The 19,909-nt window shown below is 37.4% G+C and overlaps 4 protein-coding genes and 2 pseudogenes across 7 annotated transcripts; 3 read left to right on the top strand and 3 right to left on the bottom strand.

The window, feature by feature from the left end:
• Positions 1 to 217: 217 nt before the first annotated feature.
• Positions 218 to 2,955, top strand: LOC104792123 (protein NUCLEAR FUSION DEFECTIVE 4). Its single transcript, XM_010518177.3, has 3 exons — positions 218 to 728; positions 879 to 1,714; positions 2,275 to 2,955. The coding sequence occupies exons 1-3, from the start codon at positions 396 to 398 to the stop codon at positions 2,747 to 2,749; spliced, it is 1,644 nt and encodes a 547-aa protein (XP_010516479.1). The 5' UTR covers positions 218 to 395; the 3' UTR covers positions 2,750 to 2,955.
• Positions 2,956 to 5,613: 2,658 nt separating this feature from the next.
• LOC104792130 (proteinaceous RNase P 2) lies at positions 5,614 to 8,512 on the top strand. Of its 2 annotated transcripts, none has more exons than XM_010518190.3 (7): positions 5,614 to 5,828; positions 6,148 to 7,206; positions 7,324 to 7,425; positions 7,498 to 7,676; positions 7,781 to 7,901; positions 8,004 to 8,072; positions 8,155 to 8,512. In XM_010518190.3, the coding sequence occupies exons 2-7, from the start codon at positions 6,220 to 6,222 to the stop codon at positions 8,287 to 8,289; spliced, it is 1,593 nt and encodes a 530-aa protein (XP_010516492.1). In that variant the 5' UTR covers positions 5,614 to 5,828; positions 6,148 to 6,219; the 3' UTR covers positions 8,290 to 8,512. The 2 variants fall into 2 exon arrangements, 1 of the variants encoding a protein (XP_010516492.1); XR_015562257.1 differs by having other exon boundaries at positions 5,672 to 5,828; positions 7,493 to 7,676.
• Positions 8,513 to 8,767: 255 nt separating this feature from the next.
• On the top strand, positions 8,768 to 13,116 carry LOC104792138 (translocase of chloroplast 132, chloroplastic pseudogene; annotated as a pseudogene). Of its 2 annotated transcripts, none has more exons than XR_015562251.1 (3): positions 8,768 to 8,864; positions 9,220 to 12,825; positions 12,945 to 13,116. The product of XR_015562251.1 is annotated as a translocase of chloroplast 132, chloroplastic pseudogene, transcript variant X1 (transcript). The 2 variants fall into 2 exon arrangements; XR_015562254.1 differs by having other exon boundaries at positions 9,226 to 12,825.
• A 121-nt stretch (positions 13,117 to 13,237) lies between these two features.
• LOC104792154 (uncharacterized) lies at positions 13,238 to 14,973 on the bottom strand. The gene is made up of 3 exons (XM_010518222.3): positions 14,539 to 14,973; positions 13,857 to 14,457; positions 13,238 to 13,767 (listed from the first exon to the last, which is right to left on the bottom strand). Exons 1-3 carry the CDS (start codon positions 14,690 to 14,692, stop codon positions 13,425 to 13,427), a joined length of 1,098 nt encoding a protein of 365 aa, XP_010516524.2. The 5' UTR covers positions 14,693 to 14,973; the 3' UTR covers positions 13,238 to 13,424.
• A 1,522-nt stretch (positions 14,974 to 16,495) lies between these two features.
• On the bottom strand, positions 16,496 to 17,464 carry LOC104792161 (peptidyl-prolyl cis-trans isomerase CYP19-1). Its single transcript, XM_010518234.3, has one exon. It carries the CDS (start codon positions 17,205 to 17,207, stop codon positions 16,689 to 16,691), a length of 519 nt encoding a protein of 172 aa, XP_010516536.1. The 5' UTR covers positions 17,208 to 17,464; the 3' UTR covers positions 16,496 to 16,688.
• A 590-nt stretch (positions 17,465 to 18,054) lies between these two features.
• LOC104708588 (blue copper protein-like) lies at positions 18,055 to 18,945 on the bottom strand (annotated as a pseudogene).
• Positions 18,946 to 19,909: the final 964 nt, after the last annotated feature.

Raw genomic sequence — 19,909 nt, forward strand, 5'->3', positions numbered from 1 at the left:
ATCCCCAAGTCGGTCACCTACTATATTATTAAACGACCGGAGAAAGTAAAAACACAAAATATGAGCACGCCGTATTTTAATATTCCGTGTCATAATAATACATCCACGGTTTATACACCTTCTTTAACCGTACATATGTCGGTGTCGTACGCACCTTCCCTGGTCTCATTCCCACATGTTAAAATTAAAATATACAATTGTTATTTTTTTTTTCTTTGTATACAAGACAACTTGATATTTACAATTGTTTGACAAAAATGTCAAAACCTAATGAATTAAATAAAATAAAAAACACGCAAAAGAATAAAACCCTTTTCCCTTTTTATATTTCTATAAAAACCGTCCATAAGGCGAGGTTCCACGACCCACACACACTTTAATCTTTTTTTCTAACAATGGGTTTCCGAAGATCTTTCTCTTCTTCTTCCTCTCTAAAATGGCTTGGATTTGTAACAGCGGTTTGGGTTCAAGCCATCTCCGGCAACAACTACACTTTCTCCAACTACTCCGGCGCTCTCAAGTCTCTCATGAACCTTAACCAACTCGAGCTCAATAACTTATCCGTTGCTAAAGATGTCGGCAAAGCTTTCGGAATCCTCGCTGGTCTCGCTTCTGATCGTCTTCCAACTTCTGTCATCCTTCTTATAGGTTGCTTCGAGGGTCTTCTTGGTTATGGTGTACAATGGCTTGTTGTTAGCCGCACCATTCAACCAATCTCTTATTGGCAGGTACTAACAACAACTTTTTGCTAGTTTTTTTTTTGTCAACCAATTTTTCGATGAATGGTTACTCAGTTCTGCCGGTGGATGTTATTAGTACAAAAATGTTACAAATCCAAATCTTATATATATATTTTTTTTACTTCTTGAATTTTTCAGATGTGTATATTCCTCTGTATGGGAGGGAACAGTACAACGTGGATGAACACGGCGGTTTTAGTGACTTGCATACGCAACTTCCGACGAAACCGTGGTCCAGTCTCGGGGATTTTGAAAGGATACGTCGGTTTAAGCACTGCTATATTCACAGATCTATGTACTGCTCTGTTCTCAAACGATCCGGCGTCGTTTTTGGTTTTACTAGCGGTCGTGCCTTTCGCCGTATGTCTCACGGCGGTTTTTTTCCTCCGTGAGATCCCACCGGCTTCTTCCGCTGAAGAGGAGAACGAAGAGACTCGTTACTTCGCGGTGTTCAACATTGTGGCAGTCGTTGTTGCTGTGTACCTTCAGTCTTACGACATCATAGGAATCAAAACCGGAGTGTTCTCTGTTGCTTTCGCCTCTATACTTCTCTTCTTATTAGCTTCTCCAATCGCTATACCTTTCCACTCTTTCATCAAGAGCTTGAACAATGGTGAACAAGGTGATGACTTAGAAGGACGGATCCAAGAACCGTTGCTCAGATCAGAGATCGCGGCCGCAGCGGCGGAGAAAGAAGTAATTGTTGTAGCTGCTGAAGAGGAAAGGATGGAGAAGAAGAGACCGGTGTTGGGAGAAGACCACACTATAATGGAAGCAATAATGACAGTTGACTTTTGGGTGCTTTTCGTGTCGTTTCTGTGTGGTGTAGGAACTGGTTTAGCTGTGATGAACAATATGGGTCAGATTGGTCTTGCCCTTGGCTACACAAATGTTTCAATCTTTGTCTCCATGACTAGTATTTGGGGTTTCTTCGGTCGCATTCTCTCCGGTACTCTCTCCGAATACTTTCTCAAGTAAGTTCTCCTTTTAACTCTCTATGCATTTTTTGCCATAGTTTACTGTTACTCTGTCTCGTTCTGAACGATGCTACAATTGAAAATATCATTTCAACTCTCATTCTAACATTAATTACTAATATTCATTACATAGCTGTAACGTGACGTGTTAATTTTTCATTCTCATATATGGACATGCAAACTTCAATGCGTTCTGATTTGTAAATCTTTTTTTCCCTTCTGCATTTTCTTCTTCCTTTAATGATTTTTCTCATATAAAGAAAAGGGATCTTTTAGAATTTTCTGGTTGATTCATTTAACTAAGTTTTGTTCTTTTACATAGACATGTCCAAATCCAATATTTTGATCTTTTCCTTATTTTGGACCAGACTCATAAATTTCTCTTCACGTGCCGTGCCTACTTAATTTTCCTTTGGATTCTTTAGATATTTTTACTTTGTTTTTTTTTTAAACAAAAAAATTAAAAAGTTATGTATCAGTATCACGTAGATCGTATCAATAAGCATGTTGATTTTATACTTTACTAACCAAAAGAATGTAAATTTGTTCTCTTATAGGAAAGCTGGAACACCAAGACCACTGTGGAACGCAGCCTCTCAAATCCTTATGGCCGTTGGGTATATACTAATGGCTTTAGCCGTGCCAAACTCACTCTACATCGGTTCAATGGTGGTTGGAGTTTGTTACGGTGTTCGTCTAGCCATAACAGTACCAACAGCATCTGAACTCTTTGGTCTCAAATACTACGGTCTCATCTACAACATCTTAGTACTTAACTTGCCACTTGGCTCGTTCCTTTTCTCGGGTCTGCTCGCTGGCTTCCTCTACGATGCAGAGGCTACACCAACTCCAGGTGGAGGGAACACGTGCGTTGGAGCTCATTGTTACCGTCTCATCTTCATAGTCATGGCATTAGCTTCTGTTATTGGAGTCGGTTTGGATCTTGTGTTGGCTTATAGGACGAAGGAGATTTACGCTAAGATCCACGCTAGCAAAAAGTCCAAGAATAAATCTGGTGGTAGCCTTAGTTAAGAAATTGTAAATCTAGTTCTGTCTCACTTGATTGTTCGTCACGTTTCAGATGCTGATTCTTTTAGACATGATACAATATCGAATTCAAGATATTGTTGAATTAAGATTTCAAGTACCAGTGATCATTGTTGTAGCCTTGTAGGAGCACCGCCAATGTATTTTATTTGAAGATTTTGTTCAGAATCTATATTATTATTTTTGAAGTACATTTTTGTTTATGTCCTTCAAGTTTTGCTTATTTAATATGTTTTATTTATAACATTAACCTCTAACAATTTTCCTAAAATAACATTTCGTAGAAATTTAATTAATGGAACTATTTAAATCTACCTAATTTGATACGTTTATTGCCATAAATAGTTGGCAACATCTATACATTTCAATTTTTCCACAAACAACTCTACACGTTAAATTTTTAATGCCATAAAAATCTTTAAACCTATTTTAATAGATTTTTAGAGAAAAAATCTGTTAGTTTCCCTAAATTATCTCGGCTTAATTAATAGTTTCCATTTAATATTTTCTACATTTATTGAAAGTGATAATATAGTTTCCGTAAATTATCTCGGCTAAATTAATTGTTATTCTCTTTTAAACACTATATATATATATTTATATATATAGATGCACTGCATAGTAACATGATCTATTTACTTTTATAACAATAAATTTTAATTGATAAATTAAAAATGAAAATAATTAATTTTTATATACATTAAACACATAAAATAATTATTTCTTCTCACATATCTCTATATATTCTACATAAAAAACACAATCAAACGGTGTAAGCAAGTCAAAACTTAGATAACATAGTAACATTTATATTAAAAAAATAAAAAAAAAACTTAACAATTTTATTTAAAATCATATATGAACATTAAAATCGTCCCGTAAATTCAATAAATAGTTATAGGTATAATTTAAAAATTAATAAAACAACAGCAAAATAACAAACAAATATAATATACATATTTTAAATATTTAAAGTTTTAAAAATATAGTTCTACGGTGTACCGCGGGTTAAATCCTAGTTAATTATATATAAATGTTATTAGACATTTTGATGTTGCCAAGTCCAGTACTTTTCTATCCTTTTCTTGACGTAATATTATGGACCAAAGTCGATCTAAATCATTCAGGACCTGACCCGACTCGAGTCTTTGCAGCCAGCAACCTATTAGCCATAATACAGTAATTAGAGACAGATGAATACGTTGTTTCTATACAATTGATGAATTTAGTCATGAATACAAAAAATAAAGCAGAAACTCACCGAGATTTCACCGTTCAATAAATTACTTGTTGCAATACTGAGTAGTTAATACATGGAAACTTGAATATGACCATAATTAAAGTTCAAGAATTTTGACGGTCACATATACATACACACATTGACCATGTTATTGGCACAAACAACGCCACTCCCATATAAAAGAACCATCCATAACGCTTTATTTTCTTAACTACCTTTCATATTTCAATCACTATAGCAGTAGAGAAAAAGAAGAAAAAAAATGTTTTGGAGAAATTTGTTTTCGAGAGTTGCAAAATGGTTGGATTCTGCGAAAAACATGGTTCATAACTTCATCTCTCCAATTGTTGAAAGGGTCCAAGAAACACTGTCCTCTGCGGTTACCAGGCTTCGTGGTTTCTTTGATGCCATCATTACTAAGCTCCGCAACTTCTTTGTTGCGGTGTTTTTAAAGTTTCGTGATTTCTTTGTTATGACCGTTGCTAAAATTTGGAATTTTTTTGCTATGGTTATTGCTAAAATTTGCAATTTCTTTGCTATGGCTATTGCTAATGTTCGCAGTTTTTTCGATACTGTCAAAACATTGTATCGCCTTTTTCAGAAATTGCAAAAGCCACTCAGCCTAATAAACGACTTGTTGGATATCTTGGAGAGTGAGATGACGCCCTTTAGCAAATTGCTTCGTGTTCTCAATATCTTTAATCGATTTGAGGATTTGGAAACTATCTTTGGTGGAATGGTACAACAATAATGAAGCCTTCTTAGTCTAGTAGTCAATCGTTTGTAATTTTGTTTTTTTAATAATCATATGAATAATAAATTTGATTTTGCAGCAGCTATTATTGTTTTATATAATGGATAATCATTTTTTTTCTTCATTATTTTTACTACTCGTCTTTTGCCTAGTGTCGTTCTAAATTCTCATCACTATTATTTCGTTCAACTAAAACTTATTCATCTACAACTCTTCTCATTCAATTCGTGTATTATTCTCCAACTTCTTCATGCTAACTTGATTTACGCATACTGGATACACTTCCTTTCATTTGATCGTGAGAAAAATAAAAAGACTTACATGGACCATCCCGACCTGGCCAACATGCTTTATATTTGTTCGATTTCTAATCTGTATTAGAATGTACATACGTACTAATGAAACTTAATGATAAATGCCAAAAGTGGTGTTATTAAGCAAGCTCCAAAGTAGAAATAATATCGTAGAAAACTTAAAAATTTCATATATATATATATATATATTGAATCTTCAATCTTAAAATTAATTTCGACTAGTTTTTTAGTTAAGGAGATTTTTTTTTTTTTTTTTTGACGAACAGTTAAGGAGAATTTATGAAACAAATTATTGTGCAAAAAAATAATAAAAGTTAATAACTATTGTAAGTTATTGCATGAAATGTATTGATTAATAATCGAAGTGAAGAAAGAAATATTTATTTCGGAAATGATATGCATGAATGATGGTATTACATCTCTTTTTTGAAAAATAAAAAGAATTATATAAATCTGATGACCGGTTCAACATGATGATTGATGATTTCGCTAAACCGGGTCAATTACAACTTACAACAATTAAAAAAAAATCAAAAAACTTAACCAAGATTACGCTAAACCGGGATCGACAATTCAAAACCCGATAAGCAATCCGGTTCAGTTTCAAATCTTTGCTGCTCAGTAGTGAATCGCCGCCGTGCTCTTTTGTCGAATTGGTGTGGTCTCTCCTCCACGCATCGACGTCGCGCCACCGTCTAATCGCTTTAAACGTCCGCCAGCTAGTTTCTCTCGCCGGCTTCGTTTACTCGGAAAAAGGTAAACTCTTTGTTCTGTTTTAGGAACTGAAACTAATATATGTTTTGTAATTGGTTTAGAATTGGAATTGAAAAACTCAGGAGAACTAGAAATAGTTAGAGCAATCTATAGCAGAATACATAGAGATTCTAAAATTTGTATCTTTCTTTTCACTTTCAAGAAAAGTTCAATTATTTTTTTTTTGATTTTGGGCGATCTTGTGCAGCTTTGATACAAGCTGATGTCTCAAGTTTGAATCTTTGTAAAAAAGATTGATTTTGGAATTGTATCAGTTGGTTTGTTTCAGCTGATTTAAATTTTGTGGCATTTTTCTTGTCAGGGTCAGGGGTTTCATCTTCTAGTTTCTGCCAATGCAAAGCTTGTAGCTTTTGAGATATATAGTATATAATACATGGCTGCTTCTGATCAACACCGCTCTCGTCACCAGGACGAAAGCCCTTCAAAACCCAACAAGAAGAAGAAGGTAAGCCGAAACCCAGAAGCAAACCTCCTCTTCAATCTCAATTCATGCTCCAAGTCCAAGGACCTCTCAGCTGCCTTAGCTCTTTATGATGCAGCAGTCACTTCTAGTGAAGTACGCCTCAACCAGCAACATTTTCAGACCCTTCTTTACCTATGCTCAGCTTGCATTAGTGACACATCTCTTCAAAAACTTGCCGTTGATCGTGGCTTTAAGATTTTTGATTGTATGGTTAGTTCCGGGATAAGTCCTAATGAGGCATCCATCACTTCAGTAGCTCGTCTAGCTGCTGCTAAGGGTGATGGTGATTATGCTTTCAAGGTTGTCAAGGACTTTGTTTCTGTTGGCGGTGTATCCATTCCCCGTCTGAGGACCTATGCGCCTGCTTTGCTATGTTTCTGCGAGAGATTGGAGGCTGAAAAGGGTTATGAGGTGGAAGAGCACATGGCTGCTGCAGGTATTGCATTGGAGGAGGCCGAGATCACGGCTCTGTTGAAGGTAAGCGCTGCCACGGGACGAGGAAACAAGGTTTATAGATATTTACATAAATTAAGGGAATATGTTGGCTGCATTTGTGAAGAAACTTCGAAAATTATCGAGGAATGGTTCTATGGAGAGAAAGCTGGTGAGGTTAGTGATAATGGAATTGGGTCTGATGTTTGGATGCTTAGAGAAGCTGTTTTGAAGAATGGAGGTGGGTGGCACGGGCATGGATGGGTTGGGGAGGGTAAATGGATTGTAAAGAAAGGTAATGTTAGCTCAACCGGAAGATGTTTGACTTGCAGTGAGCAGTTGGCTTGTGTAGATACCAATGAGGTAGAAACACAGAAGTTTGTGGATTCTTTGGTGGCTTTGGCTATGGAGAGGAAGGCAAAGTTGGATTCATGCGAGGCAACGGTAGTGTTCAGCGAGTTTCAGGTTAGAGAAAGAATTGTTTTTCAAAGTCGATTCTCTTAGGTTGAAAATTACAAAGAACATTTATGTTGAGTATTCAATTTTCAATTTTTGTTGATGTTGCTTATCTATATATGCCAGGGCTGGCTTGAGAAGCATGGAGATTATGAAGCTATAGTAGATGGAGCCAATATTGGGCTCTACCAACAAAATTTTGCAGATGGCGGTTTCAGTCTTCCACAGGTTCTCATCTATTTTTACATATTTTTCTTTTGTGAAACCATTCCTGCAATACTGACAACGTACATAGTGCAGCTTGAATCTGTGGTGAATGAACTTTACCATGAAAGTGGTAATAGCAAATGGCCCCTGATTCTATTGCACAAGAGACGGGTCAGGGCGCTTTTAGAAAACCCAACCCACCGGGATCTGGTTGAAGAATGGATTAGTAACGGTGTCTTATATGCAACTCCACTAGGCTCCAATGATGACTGGTATGAAATTTAGCTTCTCTTACGTTACATACCATTAGTTTGAAAAAACAAACAATATTTGGTTACCACACTCATCTTTTGCTGTTTTTTTTTTACCTTTCCAGGTATTGGCTGTATGCTGCTGCTAAGCTCAAGTGTTTGCTTGTTACAAATGATGAGATGAGAGACCACATTTTTGAACTGTTAGGGGGCAGTTTTTTCCAAAAGTGGAAAGAAAGGCATCAGGTACAGTTCTTAACTTATACTATGTAAATATGAAACTTTTATAGTAAAAGTATCATAATGAGAAATCTACAATTAGCTTTTGGTTTTATGGTTTTGGTACAGGTCCGGTATACTTTTGTGAAAGGTAATCTGAATCTTGAAATGCCGTCGCCTTTTTCCGTTGTGATGCAGGTTTGTTTACCATCTCAGTCCCTTTTGTTTCCTTGGTTTTACGAAATGGATAGTTTCTAACTTATTTCCTCCACAAAATCAGGAATCAGAGAAAGGGTCATGGCATGTCCCGGTTTCATGCGAAAACAATGAAGAGTCTTCAAGAACTTGGATGTGTATCAGCAGACAGAGTGTTTTAGATTCACCTAAGATTAATGGAAAGCTAGCAACTTCTTGAAATGGGAAGATTCTTAGTAGCTGCAACATCTTATCGAGTTATCCTGTTGCAGCTAATGATGATAATGGAGATTTTGGGATCCGACAATGGAGCGGACCGGACCGTCCAAAACAGGATCTATTGTTGTTGTTGTGAGTTTTATGTTTAGTCCTTTAAAGATTAACACAAAAACATCATCATTGGTTCTATACTTCTATGATAAAGGACTACTGAAATTTTGCTAGTTAGAAAGAATGAAAAAACGGTTGAATCAATCTGATTCATCAAACCCGGACCGGACCGAACCGAACCGGACCGGGTTGGTTGAATCTAATTGACACACGAGGGTTTTCCTATTCCCATCACGGCTTCTCACACTCTACTTTATTTTTGTCCACGTCAGTATCATTTCACGACTGCATCATCCACCGTACGATGCTTAAACCCAAAACGATCAGGACCGTTGATGAACGTCTCTTATCTCCTTTTCTCCCGTCGTAGTCGCAGGGGCTCGCAGCCGGTAAAGCGCATGAAGGATCTTCACACTTTTTCACCTTCTCTCTCCATTTCTATCTCTCTCTAACGAACCCTCTCTGGTAAGCTCTTCGCCATTTCTAACTCTCCTTCTTCTTCGTTTCTCTTCTGTTTACTTTTTGGTTATTCTTTGTGTGTTTTGGAGATCCCTATCAGTATATATATACTTGTGTTTAAGCCGATTTGGTTCAGTACAATTGAATTTTAGTTTCTGGGATTGGTAACGGATACGTGGATTTGTTGTGGTGATTAGCTCTGATCTAGGGGTTTTTTTAGCTGTGTGTTCAATTTTGTTTTTGTTTTTGTATTTTGGGGGTTGTTGGATTATGAGTAAGAGCTTATTTTGATTTGGTTTAGTTGCAATGATTTTGTGATTTGTGATTTATGAATTAATGGGATCTTTTTTGTTTGTTTTAGTTGTAGCGGTGGTGATCTAGAAAATGGGAGATGGGACTGAGTTTGTGGTTAGGTCAGATAAGGAAGAGAATATAATAAAGATTGGTGAGGATGAGCAAGTAGTGAAGAATGACTTGGTGGGATCTGATAAAACTAGGGATGATAACGAAGATGAGGTTTTTATGGAAGCTATTGGTTCAGAAGATGATGATGAGCAGGAGGAGGGTACAAAACGTGAATCGTTTGAAGCCGATCAATTGCAAAAGGATTCACCTTTGAAGGATGAGAATGAAGTGGAGGATTTTGAAGAGGCAGTGGGTGATGATCTGGATGAAACAAGTAGCACCGAAGGGGGAGTGAAAGATTTGAAGGTTGTTGGAGAGAGGCATGAAGAAGCTGAATTTGATTCTTTGATTCCTGAAATGAATGGTGATAACGGGGAAGCAGGTGCAGAAAATAGTTATGGTCAAATTGAATCAAGCTTGGATGTTGTTGAGAACACTGAGATTGTTCATTCCAATGGTTCCAGTTTAACGTCTGAGGGTGTGACTATTGAAAACGGAAAGACTCGTTCTTTTTCGGAAAATGGAGTAAACTCTCCTAAGAATAAAGATCTAGCGGCTGAAGTTATCTCAGAAGCTGTTGGGCCTGAGGAACCATGGGATGATGGCATTGAAGTCGAAAGTTGGGAGGAAAGAGTTGATGGCATACGTACAGAAGAAGAGGTTAAGGGAAATGAAGGAGCAAATACGAATAGTGTTGAGAAGGGTTCAGTATGTATTGACAATGAGTCTGAGGCAAAAACAATTGGTGAGACCGGTGTCGACTACACTAGTAAAATTGTTGAAAATGCTTCAGGTGATAAATCTGAGAACAATAGTATTGGAGTGGCAAGTACTGAGACTTCATCTCCATTGGATAATTCTAGTTCCAGGGATAAGGGAGGGGACAATACTTGTTTGAAACCAGAGCAACAGTTGCCTTCTTCACCGAACTCAAATCTTGAGTCTATTGAACTTCACAGCAATAGTAGCTCCCCTGGGGTAACTTGTAGAGAAAACGGGGCAGTTCAAAATCCTAATGGAGGACATGATGTTCAGCAGAGTCCTCAACCTAAAACGGAAGTTGAGAAGCAGCAAAGCAGCAGAGTAAATTTAGATCCAGAGATTAAGGAAAACTCACATGTGGGTAGAGAATCTGAGGTAGTAAGTTCTGTTTCACCAGCAGAGTCGAGAAGCAATCCTGCAGCATTACCACCTGCTCGTCCAGCAGGTCTTGGTCGTGCTTCTCCTCTTTTGGAACCTGCACCACGTGCTCCTCAACAGTCTCGTGTCAATGGAAATGTGTCTCACAATCAGTCTCAGCAAACTGAGGACTCTACCAATGCGGAGACTGATGAGCATGATGAGACCCGTGAGAAGCTTCAGTTGATCAGGGTAAAATTTTTGAGGCTTGCACATAGACTAGGGCAAACCCCGCATAATGTTGTAGTTGCTCAGGTTTTATACAGGCTTGGATTGGCTGAGCAGTTGAGGGGGAGAAATGGAAGCCGTGTTGGTGCTTTTAGTTTTGATCGTGCCAGTGCCATGGCAGAACAGCTCGAGGCAGCTGGACAGGATCCACTTGATTTTTCTTGTACGATTATGGTGCTCGGTAAAAGTGGGGTTGGTAAAAGTGCAACAATCAATTCTATATTCGATGAAGTGAAATTTTGTACCGATGCATTCCAGATGGGGACAAAGAGGGTTCAAGATGTTGAGGGTTTTGTTCAGGGAATTAAGGTACGGGTGATTGACACTCCTGGTCTCTTACCTTCCTGGTCTGATCAAGCCAAGAATGAGAAGATCCTGAATTCTGTTAAGGCTTTCATCAAGAAGAGTCCACCTGACATTGTACTATATCTTGATAGGTTGGATATGCAAAGCAGAGATTCTGGTGACATGCCTCTCCTGCGCACCATCAGTGATGTTTTTGGTCCATCGATATGGTTTAATGCCATTGTGGGTTTGACTAATGCCGCTTCTGTTCCACCAGATGGCCCAAATGGCACTGCTTCTAGCTATGACATGTTTGTAACACAACGTTCTCATGTCATCCAGCAGGCCATTCGCCAAGCAGCTGGAGATATGAGGCTCATGAACCCTGTTTCTTTAGTTGAGAATCACTCTGCTTGCAGGACTAATCGGGCAGGCCAGAGAGTATTACCGAATGGCCAAGTGTGGAAGCCTCATTTGCTGTTACTCTCATTTGCATCCAAGATTCTAGCAGAAGCAAATGCTCTTCTGAAATTACAAGACAATATTCCCGGGAGACCATTTGTAGCTCGGTCCAAGGCTCCGCCATTACCATTTCTCCTTTCATCACTTCTGCAATCAAGACCACAGCCGAAGCTTCCTGAACAACAGTATGGTGATGAAGAAGATGAAGATGATTTAGACGGATCATCAGATTCGGATGAAGAATCAGAGTATGACCAGCTTCCTCCCTTTAAGAGCCTGACTAAAGCTCAAATGGCTACGCTTAGTAGATCTCAGAAGAAGCAGTATCTAGATGAAATGGAGTACCGGGAGAAACTATTAATGAAGAAGCAAATGAAAGAGGAAAGAAAGAGACGTAAGATGTTTAAGAAATTTGCTGCAGAGATTAAAGATTTGCCTGATGGGTATAATGAAAATGTGGAAGAGGAGAGTGGTGGACCTGCATCAGTTCCAGTTCCCATGCCAGATTTATCTCTACCTGCGTCTTTTGACTCTGATAACCCGACTCACCGCTACCGCTACCTTGATTCCTCCAATCAGTGGCTTGTTAGGCCAGTCCTGGAAACTCATGGGTGGGATCATGATATTGGTTATGAAGGTGTGAATGCAGAACGCCTCTTCGTTGTAAAAGAAAAAATACCAATATCTGTCTCAGGCCAAGTCACAAAAGACAAAAAGGATGCAAATGTGCAGTTGGAAATGGCAAGCTCAGTTAAGCATGGAGAGGGTAAATCAACTTCCCTAGGTTTTGACATGCAAACTGTTGGAAAGGAATTGGCTTACACTCTTCGAAGTGAAACAAGATTCAACAATTTCAGGAGAAACAAAGCTGCAGCTGGTCTCTCTGTAACTCTCTTGGGTGATTCGGTTTCGGCGGGGCTGAAAGTCGAAGATAAGTTAATTGCTAGTAAATGGTTCAGAATGGTTATGTCTGGTGGAGCAATGACTAGTCGGGGAGATGTGGCTTATGGTGGTAGTTTAGAAGCTCAGTTGAGGGATAAAGATTATCCGCTTGGTCGGTTTTTGACTACTCTTGGACTTTCTGTTATGGATTGGCACGGTGATCTTGCTATAGGAGGGAACATACAGTCTCAGGTTCCCATTGGACGTTCCTCTAATTTAATTGCTCGTGCTAATCTGAATAATAGAGGAGCAGGGCAAGTGAGTGTCCGTGTAAACAGCTCAGAGCAGCTCCAACTTGCTATGGTTGCAATTGTTCCTCTCTTCAAAAAGCTACTTAGTTATTATTCCCCACAAACGCAATATGGACAATGATGAAGAATATATAGGCTGATTTCACTTCCGTCCCTTTGTAATGGAGCATTAGGAAATGATTAGTCACAAGAACACGTTAGAGTGAGTTGAAAAGGTACAAAACCTGATATCTATGGATCTATATCTTGCTTTGTTTGCTGATTTTGGTCTTTTTGGTTTTTCTTAATGGAGTTTGCATTTTTGCTGATGTTGGTGTGGTTTGGTTTTGAGCAGGAGTTGTTTGCTAGCAAAGAGACCAATCGTTGGAGGAAATCTTGTGTCTTGAAATAGCCAGAACATAACACGTTCCCTGCCTGATATATACTAGCTCAGTGGTTGTTGTTTTCCTTCTATTTCTAAAACTTTGTGATCTCTATTATGAATGAAGTATATCTATTTTTGTTCATGTTTCTCTCTGGTTTAGTCCTTTCTTCAGTCAATGGCGCATCAGATAATCATATTCATATTTGTGCCGGATGTTAAATTTGACTTTAAATACACCATACACTTTAACACCTTTTTAAGGCTTTGCTGTAATAAATACTAATTTTATGCTTAAGATGTAAACAAGTACAAATAGGGGACTATAATAATAATAGTCCATAAATTCTCCAATGAATCAAGTATAGACTTTTATAGTATTACAAAAGGTGCCCATGAACAATGGAAAAAAGAAGATAGTGTAGAGTATGTAAGCAAAAAAAACACACCCAATCAATTGCAGACTGTGAATCTGCAGGTCCCGGAATTAGCCTTGATGAAACGAATAGCAGTCATGAGAACATCGTGCTGCGAATTCCCGAGGAGAGCCAAATTGGTATGTGTGATCACAGAGATGGAATTGTAAGGAAAGCCAAGAGAGTTGTATGAATTGAGTAATGCAGTTGTTGCCTCTCTTAGGAGTGTCTTATAGGCTTCTCCTCGACCGTCAAGCGCTTCCCTTATCGTCATATCAGTACCGTATCTCCTCCCAGCCACTAGCCCGAATGCAACAGCGACCTTTGTGTCGGGGCCTATAGCTCTCCAGTAGCATCTGTACTCAGGTTTCATCCACAACCTATGTATATATCACAAAGCCAAAATGTTATGAAATTATATGAAACAGAGGTCCAGGCATGATGTGAATGGATTAGAGAGAAAGCTCACTGGTGAGAACAAGCTGATGCCTCTACAAATGGCATTGGAGGGAGTGGAGGCAAAGGTGGAAGCTTAAACTGAGGAGGTGATGTAACTGGAGGAGGACTTATGACCGGGACCTGAGGAGGAGGCAATGTAGCTGGAGGAGGACTTATGGCCGGGACCTGAGGAGGAGGCAATGTAGCTGGAGGAGGACTTATGACCGGGGCCTGAGGAGGTGGCTTGACCTGTGGCACCTGCGGAGGAGGCTTGACCGGCACCTGAGGAGGTGGCATGACCGGGACTTGAGGAGGAGGCATGACCGGAGCTGTTGGTGGTTTAGGACAAAAAGACCTGGGCTGAAGTGGCTGAGCAAGAAGCGCATCGGTAGCAAACGTTTCAACCCCAAAAAAGCTGAACATTAGTTTAAGTTTCTGAGCAGGACCTGAAGCAATGCTGCAACTATTTGGGTCTTGTTGAGCTCCATTGTCTGAAACCTGAGCATAACAGTTACTCAGATCCGGTGTCCCATCAAATCTCATCACATAACCTCCAAGCCAATTAGTAGTCTCTTCTCTCGACATATAGACCTGTCCATTTCCATCAGAACATGTGACACTAACCTTGACCCCTGCAGCATATTAACAAACACATCTTAAGGAACACAAGCAGAGCTAGACAACAATGTAAAAATGTTATTAACTATTATTACCGGAGACAGGAAAATCGAACAAAGATCTTTCTCCATCCTTGCATTGGTCACAAAACACTGAGCCTGTGACCGTGGCGTATCCGGCTACTTCATTAGCGGCTAAACAAAGAATGAGAAAGGATACAAAGAGGAAATTATTATGATATGGATCCATTGATGCTCAGAAGCTATTAGCAATAAAGAATAAGAAGAGAGATGTGTAGTTATGGTGTAGTCTTTAAAAGGCAGACGATAAAAAAGAGTAAATAAAAAGCTCTTCTCCAACCATCAACTGCTAAATATTAATTGAGGTTGTTGACAAAGACATTTTTTTTATAAAAAAAACAGTGTTTATGTGTATGAACATGAGAGCATCCGTACGAGTCAAGAATATTAATATATGTTCCAGCCTCCAAATTTCGTAATGGACTCTTAATGATCTCCCTAACCTTATGTGCTGAGCAATAAATTTTGCTGTTCTTTATATAGTATATATATTTTAGTGGTTTTGGAAGGTGTTGTGTTGGCTCTAACGCAATCAATACAATCAAGACTTTGTATGAATATGGTGGTTGTGTCAAAGCCTTTTACGAGATAATGGTTGTGTCAAGCTGTTAACTACTGTGTGAACACAGTTCCACACAGAACATGTGAAGTGTGAATAAAAAAGAGAAGAAATAAATTTTACACGACCCTACCCGCACGTATTTTTACAAGTTTTTTAACATATTGTAGTAGTTGTACACTGTTCTTGCAATTTTTCTTGGAGATATTTGGCTGTTTTCTTGATATAAGAAGAAAGATCATATAGTGTAGGAATGTCATGCAATTTGTATCTGTTATGCTAAATCAAAAGATGTTTATTTTGTTGTTAAATTATTTCACATCAAGTCTTATGTTCTTCCATGATGGTAAACAAGTTTATTGGTTTCATAAGTTAATCAGGTTGAGAAAATACGAATATACAACACTACTAGTCTGCTATATATGGTGTAAAGCTACGACATCTCATTGCAAATAAGAGTGCTATTTTTTTTTTAGATTTTTGGTTTTTCCGATTTATCGATGATACTTATTATGTTTCACAATGAATGTTATTTTGACATGCTTCACAATTCACACAAATTAAAAGATTTTTAGTCTTAAAAACTGTTAAACAAAATTAAAACCTCAAAACGATATTTTTCTAGAAAACGTAGGATTTTTTCCTGTGTGAAATGAAGAGAATAGTATCTAACGTAAAAACTTATGTATACATATTTTTATATCATTCCAATTTTGGTTTGGGTTTGTATTTTTCTAAAGTATATCCTTAAATCTTTAGAAAAAAATACTCAGTATAGATTGATTTTTTTTTCTTTCCCACGGTTTCAAATTTGTTTATTTTTCTGGATATAGAAAAGATGAATCACTTTAAACCAATATTATGATATGGTTTTTTGGAACGATCAGCTCAATTCGGTTTTGATCAATTTATCCCTGCCATTGAACATCCTAGCATTATATGGTAACGCAAAGAAATGTAATTGGGCCTCAAAAATTTAGTGTACAATATTGTATAAAACTATAAATGGGCCGTCCTTGCTAACTCATATTTTGGGTTCTGGTTTCACTTTCTTCCTCGTGTGCAAAACATGACCACATAGCAAAAAGACTTAAACGAAAAATATCAATAAAGTTGCACCCTTTTCCATGCCCTGACACCTATAAACCAGACCAATCACATCCATTTCATATAAAAACAATATACTTTCTTTTGTCACATAGTCCAAAATTTCAGTACTTTACCATATCCAATAAGAACTAAGTCTACTTCACATAAACATTATTGTATACGAAACTTGACTATTCTAAGATGCATCTAAGCTTTTAGTGCTTTACCATATCCAATTACAACTTAAGTCTACTGCTTATATGAAGCTTCGATTCTTAAGACGATGATGCTTAATAATAGTAGAAGAAGTAATAATAATAAACCTAAGACGAATTATTCTCATTTTTATTCAATGGTAGCCAAACTCATAACGATCACAAGAGCAAAAAGAAAAAAAAACATCGAAATCCAAAAGAACACAAACCAGAAAAAAACATCAAAAGAAACAACACAAAGCTACCATTGTAATACTCATCATCACCACTCTCTCTCTCTCTCTCTCAGAGACAAGACAGATCTAAGAAATCTGACCACAGTCAGCAATGACAACAGGCTTGGAGGTCCTTCCAGCATCAGATCCAACCTTCTCAATATCTCTAACAACATTCAAACCCTCAACAACTTGACCAAACACAACATGTTTCCCATCGAGCCACGAAGTCTTCTCAGTACAGATAAAAAACTGAGATCCGTTCGTGTTCGGACCAGCGTTGGCCATAGACAGTATACCTGGTCCGGTATGTTTCTTGATAAAGTTCTCGTCTTTAAACTTCATGCCGTAGATAGACTCGCCTCCGGTTCCGTTCCCGGCTGTGAAGTCACCTCCTTGGCACATGAATTTGGGGATCACACGGTGAAAGCTCGATCCTTTGTAGTGCAACGGCTTACCGGATTTGCCCACTCCTCTCTCTCCGGTACAGAGTGCTCTGAAATTCTCGGCGGTCTCTGGTGTTGTGTCTGCGTAAAGCTCCATCACGATCCGACCAGCTGGTTGCCCACCGACGGTCATGTCGAAGAAAACTTTAGGGTTGCCCATGATCTGATCGGAGAAGACGACGAAGAAGAAAGGTTTGTGTTTTGTGTTTTGTTGTGAATGTGAATGTGAGAGATTAGGGTTTTGTACTGTTTTATATAGAGGAAGGCTAGTGAAAAGGAAAGAATTTTATGACCGTTGATTTGTACACGTGTAAGGAGATTAAGAGGGTTTGTGTTAACTGTGGTTAGTGTTGAATCTAACTCGGGTTAAAAGTTGCGTGGATCCAAGGCAGAGAATATATTGTGTGTTTGGTTAGATATTTCATATTTGACTGAAGTAACGCTGTCGTTTCACTCGTTTAGTTATGGGCCAAGAATAGTGAAGTCTAATGTGTTAATAGAAAGCCCATTGGTTTTGGAGCTAAGCTTTTGTGAACGCTTTTGTAATTTTTTCTTACAATTTTTGTAATCAGGCCTTCAAAATCTTTTACATGTATATCTCAAATTTGTAATATATATATATATATATGTACATAAATTTGTCACGGAAAGTTTTTTGTACTTTAAATAAGTAGATATGCATTGATAGATCCAATTAATAAATTTTGGGTTAAATTCTTCACTAATCTTTTGCTATTGTTTATACTAGGGTTTCAATTGCTCCTCAGAATCTAACACAGGGACATGTCATATGCTACGTGTTCATGTTTATGAATTTATGGCCATTCTCATGATCAAAGTAAATAGAAATGTTGAAAAATAAAAGAAAAACATATGAAAACATCTAAAACGAAGCAATGTATTCGATCCAGCCACAAAATTAACGAGTAACAAAAATAAAACCAAAAAGCCAAAAAAAAAAAAAAAAAAACTCTCAATAACACTAAAGTAATCAATGCTCCAAATGCTTAGTGATGAGGTCTGAAAATGCGTAACCACCATCTGTTGAGGTGGTAAATAGGTGACGACTTCATCTTCTTCTTGGGAACACTCGGCAAAGTAACATCTTCGGTTGATGGTTGCACCGTTACACTTAGTTTAATCCCAGCTTGACAGAGACCGGTCTTTAAGCTTACAAAATAATGCACTCCTTGTTTTGTGAGCTTAACGAGATCGTGCCCTTTCTTGTACACGGCTACAGTTGAAGTTGGTTTACAGGATTCGAACTCAAGTTCATCGCTGATTTCTCTAACGTCGTTGATGTGCTTGTTGTATTCGAAAAAGAGAGTATCTCCAACACGAAATTGTTTATCGTCACTCCACTTGGTATAGTAGAAACTGTTATATACGCTCCATCCGCTTGAGTCACCGACCTCGTAAATCCTTCCAGCAGAAGGAAGTATCTTGCTCGGTGGTGGTGGAGGAATCGGACGTGATGGGCCATTGATCTTCCTCGGCGGTGATGGTGGTGGAGGACTCGGACGTGACGGGTCATCGACGACAAGAACATCGAGTTTCATTCCCCAGACGCATTGAATATGGTTTGAGGTGATGAAATAGTGATGTCCTGGTTCCGTGAAGGTTACGACATCGTGTCCTGTGTTGTAAACAACTTTAGGAGAAGAATTATCACATGACTCATACTCTAAAGCGTTAGAAACTTGAGTGACGTCGTTGACGTTCTGATCAGATTCGAAGACTAGTGAATCTCCAACATGGAATTCCATATGTTCAGCCCAAGAATCGTCCTTTACCGTCCAGCCATAATTGGAACCTCCAACTTTGTAGATTTAAGCGGAGCTGGAACCCAAGAAAAACATGATCATAAGCACGAAGCCAAAGATATTCTTTCTGGCCATGATTCGAATCGTATGGATAGGAGGAAGATGTAGAAAGATGATGAGATATATGAACTCTGAGAATGTGTTGGTGAAAAAGAACTCACGTATGTGCCCTGTTTATATATATTTACAAGCTCTTATCATAGTCCTTTTAGGATTTTGTTGTTAGTTTAGTTCCTTGATAAACCGTTTTTTTTTTGTTAAAGTTTATCTAGATGAATCGTACGTAAGTTATATTTTTTTTATGTATACATAATATTATAATGTAGTATTCCTTTTTGCAATTACATTCACCTTTTGCAATCCTTTTCTCATTAGGTTTTATTTTTTAGTGTTTCTAATATAGTGCAAAATCTTATTTTATTTTATACAACTAGGTATGGGCTTCTACATAATTTATAGACTTTAATTACAACTAACGTAAGAAGAACTTTGATTCACATTTATTTAAATATTATAATTAATATATATAAATTTAATAAAATTTCAAAATATTACGAATATGTAAAATTAATTTTTTTTAAAATACTATCTAATATGGTTATATTATAAAGAGAACATGTTGGAATTAATAAAATATTGTTAAATTTGTGCTAACACGGGTTAAATCCTCATTTTATTATTTGTCAACCCTATTAATATTAGAATATTTGACATATAAAAGTTAAGTTGATTTAACTAAGATTGTGTAAAATAATTAAATCATTAGAAAAAATGTGACTTAATTATAGTATATAAATGACTTATTATGTATTTAGATCCCTTATTTTTGTTATAATAATTAAAAATCAAAATAGAATCTCAAACGCTAAACAAAACAAACTAAATATAACAAACAATGGTCATGAAGTATATTGCAGGTTAAAAAATTAATATAAACATTTAATCGATCGTCGAGAAATTTAATTATTTATCTATTTGAAAAACATCAAATATTTAACAAACAAATACAATATAAATTATAAATAATGATAAAAACTTT

This window comes from Camelina sativa, chromosome 1 (genome assembly GCF_030686135.1).
Source record: "Camelina sativa cultivar CO46 ecotype springtype chromosome 1, ASM3068613v1".
Taxonomy (NCBI): Eukaryota; Viridiplantae; Streptophyta; class Magnoliopsida; order Brassicales; family Brassicaceae; genus Camelina; species Camelina sativa.

What these genes read in the sequence shown, in the direction of transcription:
- LOC104792154 (XM_010518222.3), bottom strand. Translation starts at nt 14,692, where the DNA reads ATGGATCCATATCATAATAATTTCCTCTTTGTATCCTTTCTCATTCTT. An exon ending in GTTCGATTTTCCTGTCTCCG is followed by an intron (nt 14,458 to 14,538) that starts GTAATAATAGTT and finishes AATATGCTGCAG; the next exon opens with GGGTCAAGGTTAGTGTCACA. An exon ending in GCATCAGCTTGTTCTCACCA is followed by an intron (nt 13,768 to 13,856) that starts GTGAGCTTTCTC and finishes ATATATACATAG; the next exon opens with GTTGTGGATGAAACCTGAGT.
- LOC104792161 (XM_010518234.3), bottom strand. Translation starts at nt 17,207, where the DNA reads ATGGGCAACCCTAAAGTTTTCTTCGACATGACCGTCGGTGGGCAACCA.
- LOC104792130 (XM_010518190.3), top strand. Translation starts at nt 6,220, where the DNA reads ATGGCTGCTTCTGATCAACACCGCTCTCGTCACCAGGACGAAAGCCCT. An exon ending in CTAGGCTCCAATGATGACTG is followed by an intron (nt 7,677 to 7,780) that starts GTATGAAATTTA and finishes TTACCTTTCCAG; the next exon opens with GTATTGGCTGTATGCTGCTG. An exon ending in CTTTTTCCGTTGTGATGCAG is followed by an intron (nt 8,073 to 8,154) that starts GTTTGTTTACCA and finishes CCACAAAATCAG; the next exon opens with GAATCAGAGAAAGGGTCATG.
- LOC104792123 (XM_010518177.3), top strand. Translation starts at nt 396, where the DNA reads ATGGGTTTCCGAAGATCTTTCTCTTCTTCTTCCTCTCTAAAATGGCTT. An exon ending in AACCAATCTCTTATTGGCAG is followed by an intron (nt 729 to 878) that starts GTACTAACAACA and finishes TGAATTTTTCAG; the next exon opens with ATGTGTATATTCCTCTGTAT. An exon ending in CTCTCCGAATACTTTCTCAA is followed by an intron (nt 1,715 to 2,274) that starts GTAAGTTCTCCT and finishes GTTCTCTTATAG; the next exon opens with GAAAGCTGGAACACCAAGAC.